The 26,763-nt window shown below is 42.4% G+C and overlaps 1 protein-coding gene across 2 annotated transcripts in view; it reads left to right on the forward strand.

The window, feature by feature from the left end:
* Positions 1-26,763, forward strand: part of cerk (ceramide kinase) — a 39,500-nt gene that overhangs the window by 10,842 nt on the left and 1,895 nt on the right. The window contains exons 2-11 of one of the 2 annotated variants that reach the window (XM_014152780.3): positions 12,285-12,407; positions 12,591-12,713; positions 13,122-13,247; positions 14,224-14,290; positions 16,270-16,415; positions 21,741-21,815; positions 22,315-22,467; positions 22,655-22,849; positions 24,055-24,266; positions 25,292-25,500. In XM_014152780.3, coding sequence (XP_014008255.2) covers positions 12,285-12,407; positions 12,591-12,713; positions 13,122-13,247; positions 14,224-14,290; positions 16,270-16,415; positions 21,741-21,815; positions 22,315-22,467; positions 22,655-22,849; positions 24,055-24,266; positions 25,292-25,500 — 1,429 coding nt within the window. The remainder of the gene's footprint in view (positions 1-12,284; positions 12,408-12,590; positions 12,714-13,121; positions 13,248-14,223; positions 14,291-16,269; positions 16,416-21,740; positions 21,816-22,314; positions 22,468-22,654; positions 22,850-24,054; positions 24,267-25,291; positions 25,501-26,763) is intronic. The other variant, XM_045699670.2, reaches the window with a different exon arrangement.

Consider the following 26,763-nt stretch of genomic DNA (forward strand, 5'->3'; position numbering starts at 1 on the left):
AACTAGGCTTCTCCAAGCTCTGCTGCTGCTGTCATTAGTAAAACTTGCTAACTGCATGGAACTTCGCACTCTATTGTCCCTCTAATCACTCTGACATCGATGCAAATGTTTTTTCGAAAGTCAAATCAAACACTTCATATGAGCTCATGTTGCGCAACATTTCTATGCAATTGCATGAGAAAACATTTTTTGTGAAACATATTAAAAGAAGATCCCATCAGCTAGCCCGCCCTACTATATTTAACAACTTTCCTAATATTAAGCAGATTGCTTCACTTTACAACAGGAGTATAGCCTACCTGGCATTCCCTATGCCCCTGTTCTGAGACAGGTGCGTGATAATGCGCCATTCTAAATTAAAACTAATTTCACAGACATTATTTATTATACGTAAAGACAAGACAAGATTAAAATTAAGAATAGTCTGATGGGTGGTAATATTAGCCTATCACTTGAGATCATACAATAAGGCAAGAAACAGCACATGCCTTTTTTTGGCTACTTTTTTCTATTCATAGTCGCACACCTCATGTAGCCTAGCCCATAGGCCTATATGTTTTAATAAGGTTTGTATCACACCTCATGTAGCCTAGTCCATAGGCCTATATGTTTTGATTGGATTTGTATCACACCTCATGTAGCCTAGCCCATAGGCCTATATGTTTTAATAAGGTTTGTATCACACCTCATGTAGTCTAGCCCATAGGCCTACAGTGAGGGGAAAAAATTATTTGATCCCCTGCTGATTTTGTACGTTTGCCCACTGACAAAGAAATGATCAGTGTATAATTTTAATGGTAGGTTTATTTGAACAGTGAGAGACAGAATAACAACAACAAAAATCCAGAAAAACACATGTCAAAAATGTTATAAAATGATTTGAATTTTGAGGGAAATAAGTATTTGACCCTTCTGCAAAACATGACTTAGTACTTGGTGGCAAAACCCTTGTTGGCAATCAGAGGTCAGACGTTTCTTGTAGTTGCCACCAGGTTTGCACACATCTCAGGAGGGATTTTGTCCCACTCCTCTTTGCAGATATTCTCCAAGTCATTAAGGTTTCGAGGCTGACATTTGGCAACTCGAACCTTCAGCTCCCTCCACAGATTTTCTATGGGATTAAGGTCTGGAGACTGGCTAGGCCACTCCAGGAGCTTAATGTGCTTCTTCTTGAGCCACTCCTTCGTTGCCTTGGCCGTGTGTTTTGGGTCATTGTCATGCTGGAATCCCCATCCACGACCCATTTTCAATACCCTGGCTGAGGAAAGGAGGTTCTCACCCAAGATTTGACGGTACATGGCCCCATCCATCGTCCCTTTGATGCAGTGAAGTTGTCCTGTCCCCTTAGCAGAAAAACACCCCCAAAGCATAATGTTTCCACCTCCATGTTTGACGGTGGGGATGGTGTTCTTGGGGTCATAGGCAGCATTCCTCCTCCTCCAAACATGGCGAGTTGAGTTGATGCCAAAGAGCTCCATTTTGGTCTCATCTGACCACAACACTTTCACCAGTTGTCCTCTGAATCATTCAGATGTTCATTGGCAAATTTCAGACGGGCATGTATATGTGCTTTCTTGAGCAGGGGGACCTTGCGGGCGCTGCAGGATTTCAGTCCTTCACGGCGTAGTGTGTTACCAATTGTTTTCTTGGTGACTATGGTCCCAGCTGCCTTGAGATCATTGACAAGATCCTCCCGTGTAGTTCTGGGCTGATTCCTCACCGTTCTCATGATCATTGCAACTCCACGAGGTGAGATCTTGCATGGAGCCCCAGGCCGAGGGAGATTGACAGTTCTTTTGTGTTTCTTCCATTTGCGAATAATCGCACCAACTGTTGTCACCTTCTCACCAAGCTGCTTAGCGATGGTTTTGTAGCCCATTTCAGCCTTGTGTAGGTCTACAATCTTGTCCCTGACATCCTTGGAGAGCTCTTTGGTCTTGGCATTCGTGGAGAGTTTGGAATCTGATTGATTGATTGCTTCTGTGGACAGGTGTCTTTTATACCGGTAACAAGCTGAGATTAGGAGCACTCCCTTTAAGAGTGTGCTCCTAATCTCAGCTCGTTACATGTATAAAAGACACCTGGGAACCAGAAATCTTTCTGATTGAGAGGGGGTCAAATACTTATTTCCCTCATTAAAATGCAAATCAATTTATAGCATTTTTGACATGTGTTTTTCTGGATTTTTGTTGTTATTCTGTCTCTCACTGTTCAAATAAACCTACCATTAAAATTATAGACTGATCATTTCTTTGTCAGTGGGCAAACGTACAAAATCAGCAGGGGATCAAATACTTTTTTCCCTCACTGTGTATGTTTTAATAAGGTTTGTATCACACCTCATGTAGCCCAGCCCATAGGCCTATGTATTTTGGTAAGGTTTGTATCACAACTAAAGTGTCCAAATAACTTATTAAAATGAAGCACATGAATCCGCTTTACCACCGGTGTAGAGCCTAACTGGCATACATCAGTGGAGTGTGAGTTTCAAGTTTGGGGAAGACAATTTTCACCATAAAAATTCACCTCTATAATAAACCATTACATGTGTAATTGCATTTGTGGTCGCTTTTGAGGACAGTGTTTTCCCACTAATTTATTTCATTTTGTAACATTCGCCCTTATAACCTACTGCCGTGTGTTCATTGCTGCACTTATGTGAAGAAATAGTTTATCAACATTTTAAGCTAAACGTTCTGTTGCATCATTATTGCTTTAAATAAAAAAAGTTGTGGGGGGGAATCTATCGCATCCCACAACTGTCCCAGAGTATGTTTGGAATATTTTATTTCTTGTATAGAAGAACATGTTGACCAATAGAATAGGTTAACTTTTGTTCTATGGGGGATAGTAGATTGACATAGGCTAGTGCTTTTGCTGTTCGTTAGGCCTACTCATCTTGTTGGCTGATGAAAAGTAGGCTAAATGTGGACAGTTTTTCTGACATCTTCAAAATGCGCCTTGGAATTCGATTAGAGGGACATGCGCAGTTGCGTCCCTGATGTGTCTGTCTTCACTTGTAGCCTACTTCTTAGCTGAGATGCTTGTGTGAAGGACCCAATCACGTGATGGCATTGGCTAATAAGAATTGAGATCTGAGAGAGCCATGTGAGTGAGAGGTGCTTTGGAGCACGGCAGCCGGGAGAAGGGAATTATAAATATTATATTCAGCCCAAGGGTACAGATTTATTTTAGGAGGCATTACAGCCACACATACCGAAAGCACCGGGAAATTTGATGCCTGGTGAGAATATTATCTTGTGAAAGAATGATGTGTGCTGCCTGCACAAGAAACAAATCAGATCTCATGCCTTTTATGCAACTTTTTTCAAATCATCATTAGTCGAATCATGTTGCCTTTGAATGTATTCAAAATCGAAACATATAGCCAACTTTTGTATCACAACTAAAGTTGCATAAATAACTCTAAATGAAGTATATAGGAGGACCTGTTTCTTTGTTAACCGCTCAACACAGAATATGGCCATTTGCACACTTCCTTAAAAATCGTTAGGAGAAAATATCCTTTTATTCAGCTATGTTCAGTTGTATTCTTTATACTATAAAAAATGGTTTTGATCAGTGGTTCCAAAACCTTTTTATAGTCCCGTACCCCTTCAAACATTAAACCTCCAGCTACGTACCCCCACTAGCACCAGGGTCAGCGCACTCTCAAATGTTGTTTTTTGCCATCATTGTAAGCCTGCCACACACGCTGTCACGTCCTGACCATGGTAAGCTGTTATTTTCTATGGTAGAGTAGGTCAGGGTGTGACGGGGGTTTTCTAGTTTAGTTTTTCTATGTTGTTATGTTCTAGTTTTGTATTTCTATGTTGAGTTCTAGTTTTTGAATTTCCATGTTGGGCTTTGTTTGAGATGATCTCCAATTAGAGGCAGCTGGTCATCGTTGTCTCTAATTGGAGGTCATATTTAAGTTGGTGTTTGTCCCACCTGGGTTTGTGGGAGATTCATTTTGAGTAGTGTATGTTTCACCTCTGCATCACGGTTTGTTGTTTTGTTTATTCTGTTTATTTATGTATTGCATAGTTTCACAGAGTAAATAAAATGTGGAACGACACACATGCTGCACTTTGGTCCGCTTCTCCTTTCGACAACCGTGACACACGCACTATACGATACATTTATTAAATATAAGAATCAGTGTGAGGTTTTGTCACAACCCGGCTTGTGGGAAGTGACAAAGAGCTCTTATAGGACCAGGGCACAAATAATAATATAATCAATAATTTTGCTCTTTATTTAGCCATCTTACTTAGGTACGTGGTTGCAAAAGGCATGAGTGTCTTAACAACCCGATCACATCTGACATTGTCCATTTGCACACAAAATTTGCACACAAAAAATCATACAATGATGGAAAGACCTGTGTGTTGACCAGACAGAGAAGAGCTCCAACTTTTTAATCAAATCCTCAATTTTGTCCCACACATTGAATATAGTTGCGGAGAGTCCCTGTAATCGTAGATTCAGATCATTCAGGTGCGAGAAAGAAAAAAAAACAGGCCAGTCGTGTGAGATACTCGTCATCATGCAAGCGGTAAGACAAGTGAAAATTATGGTCAGTAAAGGAAACTTTAAGCTTGTCTCTCAATTACATTTTTTTGTCAATACTTTGCCCCTTGATAACCAGCGCACTTCTGTATGTTGTAAAAGCTTTACATGTTCGCTGCCCATATCATTGCATAGTGCAGAAAATACACGAGAGTTCAGGGGCCTTGCTTTAACAAAGTTAACCATTTTCACTGTTGTGTCCAAAACATCTTTCAAGCTGTCAGGCATTCCCTTGGAAGCAATAGCCTCTCGGTGGATGCTGCAGTGTACCCAAGTAGCGTCAGGAGCAACTCCTTGCACCCGCGTTACCACTCCACTATGTCTCCCTGTTATGGCTTTTGCGCCATCAGTACAGATACCAGCACATCTTGACCACCAAAGTCCATTTGATGTCACAAAGCTGTCCAGTACTTTAAAAATATACTTTCCTGTTGTCCTGGTTTCCAGTGGTTTGCAGAAGAGGATGTCTTCCTTAATTGACCCCCCATAAACGTAACGGACATATACCAGCAGCTGTGCCAGGCCTGCCACCTCTGTTGACTCATCCAGCTGTAACGCATAGAATTCACTGGCTTGTATGTGAAGCAGTAATTGTTTCAAAACATCTCCTACCATGTCACTGATGCATCGTGAAACAGTGTTGTTTGATGAAGGCATTGTCTCTATAGTTTTTTGGGGCCTTTTCCCCCAGCATTGTCCCAGCCATATCCGTGGCAGCAGGAAGAATTAAGTCCTCCACAATAGTATGGGGCTTGTCTGTCTTAGCCACTCGGTAGCTCACCATTTTAAGACGCTTCTAGCCCCTTCTTATTAATGGTATCTATTTCTTTTATACATGTTTTACTACTCGAAAGTCGTATTAATTCTTGCTCAAACTCCCGTGGCTTTTTCAAATTGGCATGCTTCTAAATGTCTGCACGAGTGAAGGTTTCATCGAGTTGTGAGTATTTTTGCACATATGACACACTGTGGCTGAGGAAAGGCACTACTCCCAATATAAGTGAACCTCAAATTAATGTAGTTCTCATCATATTTGCGCCTATTCGATGGTCCAACGTACCTGTCTGTTGTTCGGTGCTTTCCCGGGTAAGGGGGCAGTAGCTCTTCGGCTGCATCAGATTCACAACTGTCAGTGTCCATGCTAGCTGGGCTAGAAACAAATGTAGAATTACTGATAATAGCATTGGATGTGCTTGTGGAAGCAGAACAACTTGTTATCGACAGGTGCAGGTGTAGTACTGCTGGTACTAGCAGTACTACCAGTAGAGCTGGTATGTGTCTCTCTAAGGACGCGGGCATTACTTGTTGAAACAATTCATACATTTTCGAGCAAACGGAATGAGCAGCAGCTACTTCTGGCTACATACGGACCATTAGTGGAATTCCAGAGAGAGAGTAATGGTTACTGTGATTGGATGTTAATTATTTGACTAGGCTACCTGTATTTGACATTGTGTTGTTAATTCCCTGAACACTAGATGGTTACATTTTATTTGGGGCAGTGAAACGAGAAAAAAACATCACCCAAATGTATAGCCCCGTTGGAAAATCTAAATGGACTGTTTGAAAATGTGAATTGGCGTACCCCCTGCGGCATTGCACGTACCCCTGGGGTTAGGTGCCCCAGTTTGGGAATAGCCGGCTATATTAAATTGATTTTATCAACTTTTTTAAAATGTAGATGTTCCAAAGGTCTGCATCAGTGTCTTGAAGGCTATGCGTGGAAGCCAGGAGATTAATTCATCTTAATGTTCATTAACTGTCAATTACCGTGAGACCGGCAGTTATTTACGTGACAATCCCCAGCTGACAAAGTTTCATGACCACCACAACCTTACATTCCATTTGATTCATTTAGCAGACGCTCTTCTCCAGAGCGACTTACAGTTAGTGCATTCATCTTAAAATAGCTAGGTGAGACAACACATCACAATTGTATCGTGCATTTTCCCTCAACAAGGTATTTATCAGCAAAGTCAATGCAAGTGGGAAAAGAGAAGTGCCTTTTTGTGGGAGGGGTGACTGGGGCACCGTGACGGTTATTTAAGACTCTTCAAAGAGGTCGGCTTTAAGAAGTTTTCAAAAGATGGGCATGGACCCCGCTGTCCTGACTTTAGGGGGAAGCTTGCCTTATTGCACTATTCCTGGGTGCCAGGACAGAGGGCCAAGAGACCAAAGGTGGCGGAACAGAGTTCTCGAGTTGGAATGTAGGGTTTGAGCATAGCCTGAAGGTAAGGAGGTGCAGTTCCCGTTGCTGCTCCGTAGGTAAGCACCAGGGTCTTGAAGATGATTCAAGGTTTGACTGGAAGTCAGTGGAGTGTGTGGAGGAGCGAGGTGACATGGGGGAACTTAGGAGTGTTATCATTTAGAAATTGTACTATTCCATTATCAGGTCAAGTAGCAATGGGTTTGAGGTTAAAAACTGCCTAGTAAGTACTTTATAAAAAACCCATGCTTCGCTTTACGCAGCTCACCTTTCTATGGATTTTTTAAAATATATTTTAATTGTAGCTGGAGGACTGCTAATTCCCCCTTTGGGTGTTTGTATAAGCCAGATATTATGAGATAATATTCACACTTCTTTCCTTGGTTATATCTGACTGTACACATTAGGACTTAGTTGTTTTTCCTGACCATATGACCTGACTATAAAAACTCTTGGGTCCCAGTTAGGTCATGTTGTCAATACAATCTCGAAGCACTGTGCATTCTATACACAGTAGTTGTTAACTTTTCTTGGTTATAGCTGTGCCAGACCAGTGAACAGTGTGTGGAAAAAGCTCCTGTGTTTTCTAACCTGTGTCACACTGCCAGGTCAGGTCACATACTGTCCAGCAACAGTAATTGGTTTGTGTTTTCAGCGTGGTAGGTGAGTCATCTGTGCAAGCCTGTGATTCAAGGCAGTGTTTAGTTAGCCACCGGCTTAAGAGGCTTTACGCAAATTGGGTCTGCTCTATAATCATCAGCTCCTAATACTGACGTATCTTGAAGAGGAAGACCCAGTCACAGATGACTGAGGCCCAGCAATGAACACATGACACTGTAGTTCACTTATCCTCACATTGACAGTTTCTTGCTGACCAGATTTTCTTCCAGATTTTTTGTTCTTAGGCATTATGCCATGTAAAGGCAGAGGGTCTTTGGGTCCGTTGGAATGTAATTCGTTGTGCCAGTGAACTTCCACTTACCCAGTGTTTCATCAATGTATTTAGAATTTTTATTGGAGTGAATCAGTTTGGTTTATTCCATACGCCCATAGCGTCACAGCGATAAAACAGATTAAGCCCAAGACCTTATGATTATGACGGGCTGTAAACCTGGAGTCACCTGTCCCATCTCTCTGCTATCACTAATCAGACAGAGTCCACATATGACTAAAGAATAACCCCTCCTGTGGATATACTGTCGCTAATATACTGGAGAATGAACAAGGAATACCGCCCTTCTCATTGTTTAGCATTTCCAGTACTGGAATGTTTCCAAAGCACCGTTTCCTTTATGTTGACAATAATATGTGATAATATGACTAAATATAGAACCAATGGTCATGCCTGACCGAGTGGGTGTAAGTTGGCTGACTGTCCATGTCACAACACTATGTTGTGTAAATGTAAATGTAAATGTAACAACACTAAAAGATACAACACACACAAATGCCTATAGGGCAGGGATCGTCAACTAAATTCTTGAGAGGATGGTCAGGGGGCCGGAACATATTTCAAAATAATTTGAAACTGCAAATTGACTGCAAGAAGCCCAAACAGATATAACATTTGACTAAAACAATGATATCAAACCTTGCTTATATTTCTATATGTTATGCATGGGATTCCTTTGAATAAATGAAACACAGTTTGTTTGTTTTTTGGGGGGGGGGGGGGGGGCAAATAAAATCACGTGCTGCAATGTGTATGAGGAGCAACTCATATATTATGAGTGATAATTCTTCAAGTGTTATTTTTGTAGCCCTCTATCATTTTCAAAAAGTGGCTTTCATCATGATGCAGGTTCGGCTGTAGACGTTTATGACAGTACCAGTCAAACGTTTGGACACCTACTCATTCAAGGGTTTTTCTTTATTTTTACTTTTTTCTACATTGTAGAATAATATTGACGACATCAAAACTATGAAATATCACAAATCAAAATGTATTTTAGATTCTTTAAAGTAGCCACCTTTTGCCTTGATGACAGCTTTGCACACTCTTGGCATTCTCTCAACCAGCTTCACCTGGAATGCTTTTCCAACAGTCTTGAAGGAGTTTCCACATATGCTGAGCACTTGTTGGCTGCTTTTCCTTCGCTCTGTGGTCCAACTCATCCCAAACCATCTCAATTGGGTTGAGGTCGGGTGATTGTGGAGACCAGGTCATCTGATGCAGCACTCCATCACTCTCCTTCTTGGTCAAATAGCCTGTACACAGCCTGGAGGTGTGTTGGGTCCTTGTCATATTAAAAAACAAATGATAGTCCCACTAAGCGCAAACCAGATGGGATGCCGTATCGCTGCAGAATGCTGTGGTAGCCATGCTGGTTAAGTGTGCCTTGAATTCTAAATAAATCACTGACAGTGTCACCAGCATCACACCACCACCTCCATGCTTCACGGTGGGAACCACACATGCAGAGATCATCTGTTCACCTGCTCTGCGTCTCACAAAGACACAGCGGTTGGAACTAAAAATCTCAAATTTGGACTCATCAGGCCAAAGGACAGATTGTCACCGGTCTAATGTCCATTGCTTGTGTTTCTTGGCCCAAGCAAGTCGCTGCTTCTTGTTGGTGTCCTTTAGTAGTGGTTTCTTTGCAGCAATTCAACCATGGAGGCCTGATTCACACAGTCTCCTCTGAACAGTTGATGTTGAGATGTCTACTTGAATTCTGTGAAGCATTTATTTGGGCTGCAATTTCTGAGGCTGGTAACTATAATGAACTTATCCTCTGCAGCAGAGGTAACTCTGGGTCTTCCTTTCCTGTGGTGGTCCTAATGAGAGCCAGTTTCATCATAGCGCTTGATGTTTTTTGCAACTGCATTTGAAGAAACTTTCAAAGTTATTGAAATGTTCCGTATTGATTGACCTTCATGTCTTAAAGTAATGATGGGCTGTCGTTTCTCTTAGCTTATTGGAGCTGTTCTTGTCATAATATGGACTTGGTCTTTTACCAAATAGGGCTATCTTCTGTATACCACCCGTACCTTGTCACAACACAACTGATTGGCTCAAACGCATTAAGAAGGAAAGAAATTTCAGAAATTAACTTTTAACAAGGCACACCTGTTAATTTAAATGCATTCCATTCCAAAAATATACTGCTCAAAAAAATAAAGGGAACATTTAAACAACACATCCTAGATCTTAATGAAAGAAATAATCTTATTAAATTATTTTTTCTTTACATAGTTGAATGTGCTGACAACAAAATCACACAAAAATAATCAATGGAAATCCAATTTATAAACCCATGGAGGTCTGGATTTGGAGTCGCACTCAAAATTAAAGTGGAAAACCACACTACAGGCTGATCCAACTTTGATGTAATGTCCTTAAAACAAGTCAAAATGAGGCTCAGTAGTGTGTGTGGCCTCCACGTGCCTGTATGACCTCCCTACAACGCCTGTACATGCTCCTGATGAGGTGGCGGATGGTCTCCTGAGAGATCTCCTCCCAGACCTGGACTAAAGCATCCTCCAACTCCTGGACAGTCTGTCGTGCAACGTGGCGTTGGTGGATGGAGCGAGACATGATGTCCCAGATGTGCTCAATTGGATTCATGTCTGGGGAACGGGCGGGCCAGTCCATAGCATCAATGCCTTCCTCTTGCAGGAACTGCTGACACACTCCAGCCACATGAGGTCTAGCATTGTCTTGCATTAGGAGGAACCCAGGGCCAACCGCACCAGCATATGGTCTCACAAGGGGTCTGAGGATCTCATCTCGGTACCTAATGGCAGTCAGGCTACCTCTGGCAAGCACATGGAGGGCTGTGCGGCCCCCCAAAGAAATGCCACCCCACACCATGACTGACCCACCCCCAAACCAGTCATGCTGGAGGATGTTGCAGGCAGCAGAACGTTCTCCACAGCGTCTCCAGACTCTGTCACGTCTGTCACGTGCTCAGTGTGAACCTGCTTTCTTCACAGGGCGCCAGTGGGGGCCAGTGGCCAATCTTGGTGTTCTCTGGCAAATGCCAAACGTCCTGCACGGTGTTGGGCTGTAAGCACAACCCCCACCTGTGGACGTCGGGCCCTCATACCACCCTCATGGAGTCTGTTTCTGACCGTTTGAGCAGACACATGCACATTTGTGGCCTGCTGGAGGTCATTTTGCAGGGCTCTGGCAGTGCTTCTCCTGCTCCTCCTTGCACAAAGGCGGAGGTAGCGGTCCTGCTGCTGGGTTGTTGCCCTCCTACGGCCTCCTCCACGTCCCCTGATGTACTGGCCTGTCTCCTGGCAGCGCCTCCATGCTCTGGACACTACGCTGACAGACACAGCAAACCTTCTTGCAACAGCTCGCATTGATGTGCCATCCTGGATGAGCTGCACTACCTGAGCCACTTGTGTGGGTTGTAGACTCCGTCTCATGCTACCACTAGAGTGAAAGCACTGCCAGCATTCAAAAGTGACCAAAACATCAGCCAGGAAGCATAGGAACTGAGAAGTGGTCTGTGGTCCCCACCTGCAGAACCACTCCTTTATTGGGGGTGTCTTGCTAATTGCCTATAATTTCCACCTGTTGTGTATTCCATTTGCACAACAGCATGTGAAATGTATTGTCACTTAGTGTTGCTTCCTAAGTGGACAGTTTGATTTCACAGAAGTGTGATTGACTTGGAGTTACATTGTGTTGTTTAAGTGTTCCCTTTATTTTTTTGAGCGGTGTATATATAAATTCCACTAGATTTCCAACTAAGTCTCTTTAGCCTTACAGCATTGTGTCAGGTTCACTGTTGCCCTCCTTACACACTTGAACATAAAACAAGTACCTCATGAAGCTTGTTGAGAGAATGCGAAGTGTGCAAAGCTGTCAAAGGCAAAGGGTTTCTACTTTGAAGAATCTCAAATACAAAATATATTTTGATTTGTTTAACACTTTTTTTTGGTTACTACATGATTCCATATGTGTTATTTCATAGTTTTGATGTCTTCACTATTATTCTACAATGTAGAAAATTTATAAAAAATAAAGAAACCCACGAATGAGTAGGTGTGTCCTAACTTTTGACTGATACTGAATGTCAACGTTAGGTGGTTACTGTATATGACTATGAGGTAGATCATTAACGTCACCTTTTGCCTGGTCTAAACCCTCCGCTCCCTTGAACAAAGCCATAATGACTCTGTTACTGACACCCTAATCCCAGTGTGGCACGGTCACATGAGATGTTTACTGGCATATGGTGATGCAAGCTGTAGTGCCCACAGCCTGTTAATAGGAAAGTCAACAAAACAGGAAGGCTCATTCCAAGCATTCACATGGTCCCAAGACATAAATAATGTTCTTTGATTTCATTCATGCAACCACTGGGGAATATGACCCTAAAAAGACGCCCATTCAAGTAAATATAACCCCATGTTATCTTTGCCTTTTTGATATTGAACCTCTATTGTTGAATTCTAAATCCTGACCGCAGGTCAATCTGTCCTTTGTGTAATTGCTGTGTTGTTATGCGGTACCTAACTGTTGTTCAGTGTTGTTTCTTAATGTTTACAGCAGACCACCATTTTCTCCTGGTGTCTGAGATAGTTGGTGCCAGAGAGACCGAAGAAGAAGACCAAACAAACAAAGATGGTGGAAGGAAGCATAATGTTCTGTTGTATCCGTATGCATTTACAGGTAGGGGAGGGATACATAATCTGGCATGGAATGGTTTGTGGTGGCAGACATCTTTGTTTTGTTTAATCTACCCTAACAAGCCATGAATTTGTTGGAATGATAGTATCCTTCTTGACTTTTCAGTTTTTCAGTCTCTGTCTTTGCTCTCTCTCTCTCTCTCTCTCTCTCTTTTTCTAAATATAGTGTCCTACACGGAGAGGACCAAACATCACTGCTGGCGGTGTAAAGACATCATCTTCCATTGCTTAGACAAGGCACAGCGTCAACAGTGGGTCCAGACAATCAACAACCAGCTCTCACTACTCAGTATGTCCTTTTCAATGCAGACTCTTTTACTGGCCCTATGTTAAACAAACACCAACTTTAAAGGTTCATGATTTGTGAAACATCTATGAAGGCGTAACTCTTTAAATGTGTTGTCTGTGTAAAGTGGGATCATTTTACCAACCTTTAATACACTATTTAGCATCTTACCAAGAAGTACCTTTCCAATGCGTTTTGCTCATCCAGCCTTCAATATCCCAACAATTTATTCTGGAGAACATTAAGAGAATCAGTCAGAGGATGTCAGTTTGATAACGGAGCATTTCTGTAAAGTTTTGTTGGTTAATGAAACGTCATGAAGTTGTCAGACAGTCACACTCTATCGTCCGTTAAACTAAATGTTGAGTCCTCCATTTTTAATGACCAAACAGGCCCTCCTTCACTTTGCAGGCATCCGACCGAAACGCTTGCTAGTGTACATCAATCCCTACAGTGGAAAACAACGCGGGAAGTGGATTTACGAGCAGAGAGTAGCCCCACTCTTCTCTCGAGCCTCCATCTCCACCGACGTGATCGGTGAGTTCCTGTCAGAGGGCCTAAATTAACATTTAAATAAAAAATGAGCTTTTATGGCCCGGCAAATATTTATTTGTTGACTTGGCAAACAGCTTATACCCGCCAACCACTCCCAAGAATATGGTTTTATTTATAGCACCATCCATCAATGGAACACTGTAATGGAAGCTGTGATAGTCGATAAACATGGGAATCCATTCCAAACACATCTATGATTCATGGGATGCTTTGGGAAGACCATGGATCGTCTAGGGCAGGGGTACTCAACTCTTACCCTACAAGGTCCAGAGCCTGTTGATTTTCTGTTCTACCTGATAATTAATTGCACCCACTTGGTGTGCCAGGTCTAAATCGGAACCCTGATTAGAGGGGACAAATGAAAACGAGTACTGGATTTGGCTTCAAGGTCCAGGGTTGAGTTTGAGGTGTCTAGGGTATTGGCAGGGGGAGGCATCACATAGCTTGGGAAGATCATGAATTGTCTAGTGCCGAGATGGGCAACTCCAGTCCTCGGGGGCCGGAATGGTGTTTCACTTTTTCCCCATCGCTAGCAAACACAGCTGATTAAAACTTATTGCATTCTAAACTGAAGATCATGATTAGTTGATAATTGGAGTCAGGCGTGTTAGCTGGGGCTGGAGCAAAAGTGTAAGACAAGTCAGGTCCCCGAGGACTGGAGTTGCCCATCCTTAGTCTAGGGTATTGGCAGCTCGCGGCCATAGAACCGTCATGGGTTTAAGGCTGGACCCAGACCCATAGCTTGAGGTGTTTTAATTGGTGTTGGCCTTTCACCATTTGTTGGAACCCCTTTATGGTCAAAAACATATTTTTTTTTCCTTTTAGACAATGGTAAGAGCAATACTGGGTGCAGGATTCTTGGCTTAACTATTTCTTTGTTGTGTGTGCAACGTCTTGACAAGCTTGTGAGATATTTGTCATGGGTTTTTAATAGTGACAATATAACTTGTTTCCATAGTTACGGAGAGTGCCAATCATGCCAGGGATCACTTGAAGACGGAGGTAGATCTGAAGCAATGTGACGGGTGCGTTTTAAACACAGCTGGAAGACACTTCAATCACCTGGCATAGACTTTATCATCTCAGTCAGAAATGACTTTGTTGGTGCAAAAGACTAAGTGAAGGTTTCAGTACAAAACTGTTCATGTTCAACCACAATGCATTCATGTCTGAGCGAAGAAGACTGCTGAGAGCAAAGTGGACATTAATAGCAGTATCAATACAACAACAGCATTAACATGAAAGCTTAGGGGGGCAGAGTGTCTGTGGGTTTTTACTCCTCCATTGTCCTTGATTAACTCTACGATGCAGTGTAAACATGCCGCCCCAAGAATGCATTTGCCGGGTCAAAATGACCCGATAATGTAATATCTGTGTTTTATTTATATGGGTCAAAAATATTATCCTTTTTGTGGAACATAATTATTTTGAGTGATGATTTGGACCTTTCAATAATTATTTTGTTAGAAAAGTTTTTAGTCGCTTTTCAACAGCTCCATTTCAATGATAACCATTATGGAATTTCATAATATGTTATCTTTTTCTTACAATCAATCTTACAATCAAAGTTTCACATTCAACCTTTTAGTGTGAAGAACAAAATAAAACCACCTTAAGCATGTTTTATAATATTTCAAAACATTTATTTAAAAATACAAAGTTCATCAATATAAACGACAACACTAACAATTGTGAATATAGAAAGCATGAACACTAAAAGGAACAAAGTGTGTGTCTGTGTGATGCTTACTTGTGCTGTCTTAGTCCATGCATTTGTTACAAACCACAAGCATGTGACTGTACTCTTTGCAGACGGATGTGTTGCACTGAGAACACCAGCAGCTGACTTTTCTATCCTTTGCGCTTGGGCAGAGCGGGCACCTCTTCCTCTTTTAGCCCTGGCTGCTCTGAGTGGTGGTGGCATGGCTCTCTTTCATCACCCCACATCTTTTCATTGCCTCAGTTCTTCTGTGGAGATGGGAGAACCTTCCAGCACTCCAACAATCAGGCCTTTATGGTAGAGTGGCCAGACGGAAGCCTCTCCTCAGTAAAAGGCACATGACAGCCCGCTTGGAGTTTGCCAAAAGGCACCTAAAGGACTCTCAGACCATGAGAAACAAGATTCTCTGGTCTGATGAAACCAAGATTGAACTCTTTGGATGGAATGCTAAGCGTCACGTCTGGAGGAAAGCTGCTCATCCACTGTGACGCAGTCGCTGGGCAGCTCCTCCTTATGGCTTCTGGTCCTGACTTTAGTGGGAGGGTGGGGGTGTTCACCACAGTAAGACCCCTTTTTACTCACTTCTCCTCAGAGGAGTCCTCCCCATCTGTAGAATCATCTAGGACAGCTGGACTACCAGGTGCATCCACAACTCCAACTTGACCCCTCAGATTCTGAGTCAGAGGCACCAATGGCTTCCTCATCCAGCATCTGTAAAACCATTTTGGTTGTATATCTGGGCACATTCTTATGAGCCTCCTTATGAAACTCCTTTTACTCAATGAGTTAAAAAGGAGAAATAAAAAAGGTGATTAATGAACATTAAAAACAAGATATTTAATAAATGTTATTAATTACTTAGATTTTATTGTTGCAACAAAAAGAAAGGTTAGTCTGACGAGTGCAATGCAGTGAATTCCATAGGAAATGCATATGAAACTTGAGGTAGTGATGCAAAAACTCTTACTTAAAAAACAAAACTAGGATGTTAGAACATTAAAGACACATTATTTCAGGAATTCCTGGAATATTAGATGACATTTTTGGGGGGATCAGTACAGCAAAAAAAAAAAACATTAGGCTGAGTCATTTTGACCCGACATGTGAATCCTAGGATTAATCAATTATGGTCACTGATTTAGTTAGGAAATTCCCTCAGCTGGTTGTCTAGGTCTTAATTGGACACAAATTGAAAGGAAATAGCAAAAACCAGCAGACCCTAAGGCTGGTCTCAATGGAGTGTTTTCATGCATCGTGTGTGTGTGTGTGTGTGTCCCTGTTCAGGGTGGTGTGTGTGGGAGGGGACGGGATGTTCAGCGAGGTTGTCCACGGCCTGGTCTCTAGGACCCAGAGTGATTCCAGAGTGGACCAGAACCAACCGAACCAGGACCTGGTTCCATGTGCGCTCCGCATCGGAATCATCCCTGCAGGTAAGAGGGGAGGAGAGAAGCAAAGGAGAGGAAAGAATGGGAGAAGTTAAGTTATGGTAAGGTAAAGGCCAGTTCTAGCCCATAGAATAGGACTGTGTTATACCTCTGTTAGTGGCCATGGCTATGATTGACTCCCACGGTGGCTAACCTTAGTCCCCATGTTCTGTTATCTGGCTGTTGCTGAGTTAAGCATCAGGGCTTGGGATTCCACAGGGGGTTCTGAAGAGTCTATCACTCAAAACTCAATTAGAGGGGGCCTGTTGTGCTGCGTGACCAGTTTAAAAGAAAATCATCATACATTTCACCACCGTGAAATCCATTACTTCACAATACCTAAGGTTGAAGATGGAGGAGGAGAATCAAATCACAGCTGGTTAGGCCTATAGCTTCAGTGATTCTGTAGGTTAATGCTGCTACTTAGCATTGAGTGGCTGCTGCTGCTGGGGTCCAGAATTAGTATTTTTCCAGTCAGTCAGATGAAGATGAAATTCATTACAATAAGCCAGTTGACACTATATATCTAGAGAAAAGGACTCACAGTATCACAGTTTTTGTTGTGCATTTGCCTTGGTTGGTGTCCCACTGACAGGTTTCATGAGGTCAAGTGTGGCCTTTTCTGCTGCCACTGCTTAGCCTGTATAAACATTTGAAATGTTGTTACCTATCAATCAATCAAAACCTAATTTTGAGGCTGATAAGTGATAGTGATAACCAACTGTCATGGTGTACTGCGGTTCGATATACCAGGAGAAATAATAGCTCAAAGTAATAATGATGTATTAATCAGACGTGGTAAGATAGCGAACAGAACCTCTCAGTATCAAATAGACTTTCACTGAATAGTATGTGTGTTTACAAAGTCAACACAGCACACATACAGCCTTGGTTAGAGTATCCAAGTCCACAGTTTTATCAGGTAACCTACCTAGAAACCTAGTGGCTGTGTGTAGTTCAACACATTCACATTGTCTTATCACATATTTTCTAGGTACTATGTTTAGGTTAATGACTGAACCTTGACTGATATTCTATTAGGTAGGCAGACGGAGATAGTGAGAGAAGCTTTGGAATGATTTGAATGAGGAAGTGGGTCAAAACTGCAGAAAATATCTCCTAGATAAAAATCTGGAAATTCAGAGGGATATTTTTAGCTGAGAGAGTAGCTAGTTTTCTCTCTTCTGTGAATATGTTGACTGGGTGTTAAGATTTATTGTTTGAAAATGACTGCGTTGAAACAATGACTGGTAAATGATATGATCCAAGACCAGAAAAGTGCTAAAAAAATAGCCCATATTAACATATGTAGCCTAAGAAACAAGGTCCATGAAGTCAATAACTTGCTTGTAACAGATGACATTCATATTCTGACTATCTCTGAAACTCACGTAGATAATACCTTTTGATGATACAGTGGTAGCAATACATGGTTATAACATCTACCGAAAAGACAGAAATGACAACGGAGGCGGTGTTGAGGTCAATATTCCGAACCACATTCCTGTAAAGCTTAGAGACGATCTAATGTTTAATACTGTTGAAGTAATATGGCTACAGCTTCATCTGCCTCACCTAAAACCCATTCTTGTGGGAAGCTGCTATAGACCACCAAGTGCTAACAGTCAGTATCTGGATAATATGTGTGAAATGCTTGATAATGTATGTGATATCAACAGAGAAGTATATTTTCTGGGTGATTTTTAAATATTGACTGGCTCTCATCAACCTTCCCACTCAGGAAAAAGCTTCAAACTGTAACCAGTGCCTGCAACCTGGTTCAGGTTATCAGTTAACCTACCAGGGTAGTTACAAACAGCACAGGAATTAAATAATCAACATGTATTAATCACATCTTTACTAACGCTGCAGATATTTGCTTTAAAGTAGTATCCAAATCCATAGGATGAATTGATCACAATATAATAGCCATATCTAGGAAAACCAAAGTTCCAAAGGCTGGGCCTCATATAGTGTTTAAGAGGTCATACAATAAGTTTTGTTGTGATTCATATGTTGAAGATGTAAAGAATATTTGCTGGTGTGTAATGAGGAGCAACCAGATGCAGACGCATTTATGAAACTACTTATTCCAGTTACTAATAAGCACGCACCCATTAAGAAAATGACTGTAAAATCTGTTAAATCCCCTTGGATTGATGAGGAATTGAGAAATTGTATGGTTGAGAGGGATGAGGCACAAGGTATGGCAATTAAGTCTGGCAGCCCAACTGATTGGCAAACGTACTGCAAATTAAGAAATCATGTAACTACACTAAAGAAAAAGAAACTACACCCTGAAACAAATATAAATTCTATAAAGAATGATAGTGAAAAGCTTTGTGGCACATTAAATTACATTTTGGGAAAAAAGGCCAACTCGGCTCCTTCGTTCATTGAATCACAAAGCCCACTGATATTGCAAACTACTTTAATGACTTTTTGTTGGCAAGATAAGCAAACTTAGGGATGACATGCCAGCAACAAACGCTGACACTACACATCCAAGTATATCGGACCAAATTATGAAAGATAAGAATTGTAATTTTGAATTCCCTACAGTCAGTGTGGAAGAGGTGAAAAAAAGTATTGTTGTCTATCAACAATGACAAGCCACCGGGGTCTGACAATCTGGATGGAAAATTACTGGGGATAATGGCAGATATTTGCCATTCCTATTTGCCACATCTTCAATTTAAGCCTAATGGCGAGAGTGTGCCCTCAGGCCTGGAGGGAAGTTAAAGTCATTCCGCTACCAAAGAATAGTAAAGCCCCCTTTACAGGCTCAAATAGCTGACCAATCAGCCTGTTACCAACCCTTAGTAAACTTCTGGATTTTTTGTTGTTGACCAGATACAATGCTATTTCACAGGAAACAAATTGACAACAGAATTTCAGCATGCTTATAGGGAAGGACACTCAACAAGCACAGCACTTACACCCAACGGCTGAGAGAAATTGATGATAAAAAGATTGGGGGGGCTGTCTTGTTTGACTTCAGTTCAGCATTTGACATTATTGATCATAGTCTGCTGCTGGAAAAACGTATGTGTTATGGCTTTACACCCCCTGCTATAATGTGGATAAAGAGTTACTTGTCTAACAGAACACAGAGGGTGTTCTTTTAATGGAAGCCTCTCAAATATAATCCAGTTAGAATCAGGAATTCCCCAGGGTAGCTGTTCAGGCCCCTTGTTTTTTTTCAATTTTTACTAACGACATGCCACTGACTTTGAGTAAAGCCAGAGTGTCTATGTATGCGGATGACTCAACACTATACACGTCAGCTACTACAGCAACTGAAATGACTGCAACACTCAACAAAGAGCTGCAGTTAGTTTCAGAGTGGGTGGCAAGGAATAAGTTAGCCCTAAATATTTCTAAAACTAAAAGCATTGTATTTGGAACAAAACACTCACTAAACCCTAAACCTCAACTAAATCTTGTAATAAATGATGTGGAAATTGAGCAAGTTGAGATGACTAAACTGCTTGGAGTAACACTAGATTGAAAACTCATGGTCAAAACATATTGATGCTGATGGGGAGAAGTCTGTCTATGATAAAGCAATGCTCTGCCTCGACAACACTATTAACAAGGCAGGTCCTACAGGCCCTAGTTTTGTCGCACCTTGACTACTGTTCAGTTGTGTGGTCAGGTACCACAAAAAAAGGACTTGACTCAGAGCAATTGGTTCAGAACAGGGCAGCACAGCTGGCCCTTGGATGTACAGAGAGAGCTAATATTAATAATATGCATGTTAATCTCTCCTGGTTGAAAGTGGAGGAGAGATTGACTTCATCACTACTTGTATTTGTGAGCGGTATTGACATGTTGAATGCACCGAGCTGTCTGTCTAAACTACTGTCACACAGCTCAGACACCCATGCATACCCCACAAGACATGGCACAAGAGGTCTCTTCACAGTCCCCCAGAACAGTCTATGGGAGGCACACAGTACTACATAAAGCCATGACTACATGGAACTCTATTCCACATCTACTAACTGACGCAAGCAGTAAAATTACATTAAAAAAAAACGGATAAAAAAAACACCTTATGGAACAGCGGGGACTGAAGCAACACAATGTGTCACAGACACATGCGCGCACACACACACACACACACGATAACATACGCACTATACATACACATGGATTTAGTACTGTAGATATGTGGTAGTGGTGGAGTAGGGGCCTGAGGGCACACAGTGTGTTGTGAAATCTGTGAATGTATTGTAATGTTTTAAAAATTTTGCTGGACCCCAGGGAGAGTAGGTCTAACTAATGGGGATCCATAATAAATACATGCTTGGCTCACACAGTCACACACCCAAGACAGCCAGGCTTCCTTCACACACATATCTCCAGTCTTCACTTGAGTAAGAAATATGGAAGTGTAAACCACTGTGTAGCACTACAGTAAGTTTTCAATTCAATAACTTTTCAAAAAGTATTGGAGAAGCAAACCAGTCAGCCCATGTCACCCCTTTACTCTCTGCTGTGTCATTGTCAGATTCTTGATAAGAGCCATCTGAAAAGAGAAGAGTGTGATTACTAAGCAATGAGTCCATCTGTAAACGGCAGGGCTGATTTCCCAGGCTCTCTGTTCTGTCACGGTTCCCTGAGTCAGCTGAAAACATCTAGCTTGCATCCCAAATAGCACCCTATTCCCTATATGGTGCAATACTTTTGATCAGAGCCTATTAGGGAATAGGGTGCCATTTGGGAAGCATACCTAGCATAAGTCTGCAGTCTAGCTGTAGAGATGGAAATAGGAAATAAGTCTGTCTCCTCACCGGTCTGTCTTGGTGTCGTTGGTTCGTCTCAACAGATCGTAAATTATCTAACTGTGACAGATATGCCTGAAATTACTGTCCCCCGGCTGAACGGTAGCGCACGGTCGATAGAGACCTATTACCATAATATCAAATCAGAGATTTCGAAGTCAAACGGAACATTTCTCTCAAGTGCCAGGAAGGGTTTGTGTCTTGCTTTCCCCTCCTTTACTGTGTAGTGAGTGCTGATTGCCCAGATCCAGACAGACCCATTGGCTATGATATCTTTCTTTGGCTCTGATACATATCACCTCATTTCTGCCTAATAAAACTACTTAAGCTCTTTTTCTAACTCCATCTCGAAACTCTCTTCATAAAACATTTTTATGGCCATTGATGATTCAATAAAAGCATATTTAAACACTTAAACAATAATAACTCCTGGATACAGGACTTTCTGGGAAAACGACCCCCAAAGTTGGTTTGGGATTTGTCCTGAGATTCAAGATACTATTACATGACTGACGAGGCCTGTATCTCTCCTATCCAACAGGTTCGACTGACTGTATCTGCTATTCTACAACAGGCACCAACGATCCAGTGACTTCAGCCCTGCACATCATCATGGGTAAGTAGCTACACACACACAAACACATACTCTCCGTACCAAACAGGTCTATCTGTCTTCTACCTGTCAACGTGGAGATTTAATAGAATTTCTTAATATATCTCGGTGACAATGCTCACAATTAGCTGCATCTCTCAATAGTACAGCTTTCTATGTCCGAGTACAGTACAGCATCCTAAGTCCTGCAGGTACACTTGTGTTGTCCCATGCACACAGTCTGGAGTGTGGTTTTAAAGAGATAACATTGCACTCTAGTAGAGTCCTGTCCAGGGGGTTTGGGTCAATTCTAGTCAATTCAGGAAGGACACTGATATTCCAGTTCTCTTCCACGCTTTTCAATGAGGACAAATTTGAATTTGGTTCACTTTCTGAATTGACAGATATTGAAATGGCATTGACTCTGACACCAAGACTATTCTATATTGAGTGTCCCGTGACATCATTCCAACCAGTTGAATAAGGCCCTTTCTGTCAATTGTTCTGTGTGTTCCTCCTCCAGGTGACTCCCAACCCATGGACGTGTGTTCTGTCCATCACAACAACACCTTCCTCAGGTACTCCGTCTCGCTGCTCGGATACGGTTTCTACGGAGACGTGCTGACGGACAGCGAGAGGAAGCGCTGGATGGGGCCTTCCAGATACGACTTCTCAGGTAAATAATGGAGTTATAATTGTTATTACAATTGCAGTCAAACAATTAGTTAGTAGATTATGTAGTAAAAAAAATCTCAATTTCCGAATATGACCTACAGTGAAAGGGAGGAATGAGTGGAGGAACTAAACATTTCACACAGTGTCAACATCAGGATTTTCAAAGCCACACACTGCTTCTGCTGCAGGCCTAAAGACGTTCCTGACCCATCAATATTATGAAGGGACCGTCGCTTTCCTGCCCGCTAAGGACAACCTGGGGAACCCTAGAGACAAGATCAAGTGCAGAACTCGGTGCCATATCTGTGAGCAGGGTGCCAACAATGGGCAACTCCTCTCAGGGGATCATGTCTACAAGATGGCTGAAGAGAACTCTGACGAGGGTAAGAGGTTATAGTCCTCTGTAAGTGTGTGCTGTGTGTAGTCTTTTCCCTGTTGCCATGTCTGTTGATAAAGCTGATGTCCCTCCTGTCCCCATGTCAGTTCCCTCGTCTGTCTGTCTCTCTCTCACTGCCATGACGCTCTACAGACAGTCATAGTATACCGTTTGGTGTTGAACACACACACTCCACACAGCCCACTCTTCTCATCCCAGACCTTTATCTACCCCACAGCACACATACACTACAGTCCCCACTTTTGGGAAATGGGAAACTCTCTTCTCAGCCGGCATTTGTTTATTCTGAGCAGCAGATAGGAGGATAAGTACAGTTTACTGAGAGCCACAGAGATCCCCTTTCTCCTCTCATGTCCCGGGACTCTAATTGGTGTTAATTTACGGCATTTCTGTCGTGGCTGGCTGGAGCGCTGGCTGAGGCGACAGGTCCCTGTGGTGCTGACACACACACACACACACACACACACACACACACACACACACACACAGACGGAGACAGAACCCCACTAATCAAGGAGATAGTTGGTCTGGCTGCCAGTTGGCGGTGGATTTTCTGCACACGTTTTGGCGATCAAATCTCCAACAACTGCTTAAGCAATGGGGCAAGACGCCGGCTGCGTGCCACGTCGCAAACAAGCCTCCCGAAATGTTAATGTGTGAGGGACACTTGAGAGGTTCCCGAGCTAAGACAATGCCAAGACCTACAATAAGGTTTGTAAATGTCTAATCATAATCCGATTGGTAGTTTTTAAAGACTTCTAATCATTTACTTTCCAATTAAATGTATGTTTTTTTAATCCCTGTGGACTTGTTAATGTTGGTTCAGGTTATCATTCCTGTGAGTTTGTTTTACGAGACGAGTAGAATAATTAAGCGTTTTATGGACTCGGATCGCATAATATTCCCCATGCGATCAGGGATATTATCGTAAAACACCCAGACATTTTGGAGTTACTGTACATCCCCATTAAACCACTCAACCAGTAATTTAATGGCAGAAGACTTTGATTCTGCCATGTTACCGAGTGGCATCACATGAGTGTAATAACACACTCGCTCCTGATTTTAGAGCACCCAAAGTGTCAACAAGAGTGTTTATATTTTACTAGCATAATACAGACACAGAATTGTAGGAAGAATTTCCCCAAAGGGATGACACATTTAATCGATCAACTCCTCTTGTGTTTAAAGAGACCAGCAGTGATGGTGTATGGCGGGTGATCCGGGGGAAGTTCCTAGCAATCAACGCTGCCTGTATGAGCTGTGCATGTCCTCGCAGCCCTAGAGGCCTGTCGCCCTATGCCCACCTGGCCGATGGCACCACGGACCTCATCCTGGTACGCAAGGCCTCCCGGCTCGACTTCCTCCGACACCTCATACGACACACCAACAAGGACGACCAGGTGGGGAACTCTGAGTTGTTATTGAGAAAACCATTTGCTATTATTTATTTATTTTCACATTGCCAAGCATAAAATATCATTAGATGTAAGATAATTCAATCAGAGGTGGATATCACCCCCGCCAAAAGTTATAAGATTTAGCAAAGTTATTTGCTAAGTCAGTACTGATTATTTTCAAACCATATTAATCTATGGTAATGTATTGTGGATCAAGCCAGTAAAACTTTTGAAAGTCACAAAGAGTTCAGGAGGAGATGGAGAATTCCTCTGTCACTTACTCAGTCACTCATCTCTCTCACGTACCGCATGTCATGGGTTACTCAGCCTTCGGAGAGAGATGGAGATTGACTGGGAAAGAGTTTCCCTGTACTTTGCTTGCAGACCTCATGGTTTAGTTGGCTGACACAGCTCTTTCTAAATCAGGGTATACCTCAGTTCAGGCCCTTTCTTGCGTCTCACTCCGCTCTCTCACTTTTCGTAAATATCCCACAATTCTTCAAAGCGATATCCCAATTCTACAAAGCGCTCTGGATAACTTGCATCATCCTCCTGCACATACTGCTACACACACAGGATGGGCGGTAGGATGTTCATTGCATTATACCTCTGTAATATCTCCATAGCCCATCCACCACGGAGCGAAACAAGGAGTGAGAGGCCAGTAAGTGTATTCATAGTTTTGTCAGAAAGCTTTTTAGGGGACACTTGGTATGAATACTAACCAGGCCCAGTCATAAAGTGAGTGTGATGGAGAATAAATCGCTCTGACACGCTCCTCTCCTCCCAGACAGTCTGTGGAGTAGAACTGAGTAGTGATGGGGGGGATAAAGGGAGATTGTTTTCTAGGGCAGTGAAAGATTGAGACCTTTGGTACTGTTGACTGACCCCCTTCTTTTCTGTCTCTTTTCCCTACTTTCTATCCATCCCCTCTTGTCTTTACTCCCTTCTTATTCCTACCTCTATCCATCCATCCCTCCCTCTCCATACCTCCCTCTCCTAATTTCCATCTTTCTCTGCCTCCACAGTTTGACATGTCCTTCGTGGAGGTGCACCGTGTGCGTCGGTTCCGTTTTGCTCCAAAGCACAGCAACGTGATCTCAGAGGTGGATCTGAGTGAGACCAGTGGGAAGAAGATCTGTAACCAAGTCTGTACGGCCCATCCCAACAACGACACAGGCCATAGCAACTGGAACTGTGACGGGGAGATCTTGCCTCATGCGGATATACAAGTGAGGTATGCTATTCAGAATTTGAATACGTTGGTTTTGTTAAGAGATTTAAGAAGTTTGAGGTTTACCCACGTGCAAACACACACACACACACACACACACACACACACACACACACACACACACACACACACACACACACACACACAGTGGTCCCACTTCTTCCACCTCAACATCAGTAGAGATCTTTATATAGCATGATGGTGGCTCTCCCTCCACCACCACAAAATCAGTAGAGATCTTTATATAGCATGATGGTGGCTCTCCCTCCACCACCACGATATCAGTAGAGATCTTTATATAGCATGATGGTGGCTCTCCCTCCACCACCACGATATCGGTAGAGATCTTTATATAGCATGATGGTGGCTCTCCCTCCACCACCACGATATCAGTAGAGATCTTTATATAGCATGATGGTGGCTCTCCCTCCACCACCACGATATCAGTAGAGATCTTTATATAGCATGATGGTGGCTCTCCCTCCACCACCACGATATCAGTAGAGATCTTTATATAGCATGATGGTGGCTATCCCTCCACCACCACGATATCAGTAGAGATCTTTATATAGCATGATGGTGGCTCTCCCTCCACCACCACGATATCAGTAGAGATCTTTATATAGCATGATGGTGGCTCTCCCTCCACCACCACGATATCAGTAGAGATCTTTATATAGCATGATGGTGGCTCTCCCTCCACCACCACAATGTCAGTAGAGTTCTTTATATAGCACAACAGTGGCTTTCCCCCTGAACACATTTACTTTACGCTCCATTATACTTTGCCAATGAGGCATGGCTGTGTAATCCTAGTTTATCTAATTTAATATCCCTTCCACTGTTAAGAGCCTACTCACTTTTAGTCCATTCATTTATTGCCTTTTTCCTCTCCAGTAATTGTTCTTGGAATGAGTCAGCGAATGAGTGGCTGAGATAATTAATGGTGATAACCCTGATCGCTCCCAAAAAATAAAAAAATAAAGAAAAAAAGAAGACCGAAAGAAATAGGCTGCTTTCTTTCACTGCTAGACACAATATCAGTAGGTGACTTCAATTGTATTTTTTTTTTTTAAAGTATCTTGGTTAAGTGTTTGATTGAGTCTGTCTGGATTGCCTGATGGGCACTGTATGCACATTTGAGGCTATTCCATTGGTTCCGTTGGTTCCATTGCACCAGGCAAGCTCAGTCAAGCACAGCTGAAGTATTTAAAAGAAAACAAATACTATTTGAACCACCAGTGTGACTGACTGTAAAATAAAATC

This window comes from Salmo salar, chromosome 17 (genome assembly GCF_965601325.2).
Source record: "Salmo salar chromosome 17, fSalSal1, whole genome shotgun sequence".
Lineage (NCBI taxonomy): Eukaryota > Metazoa > Chordata > Actinopteri > Salmoniformes > Salmonidae > Salmo > Salmo salar.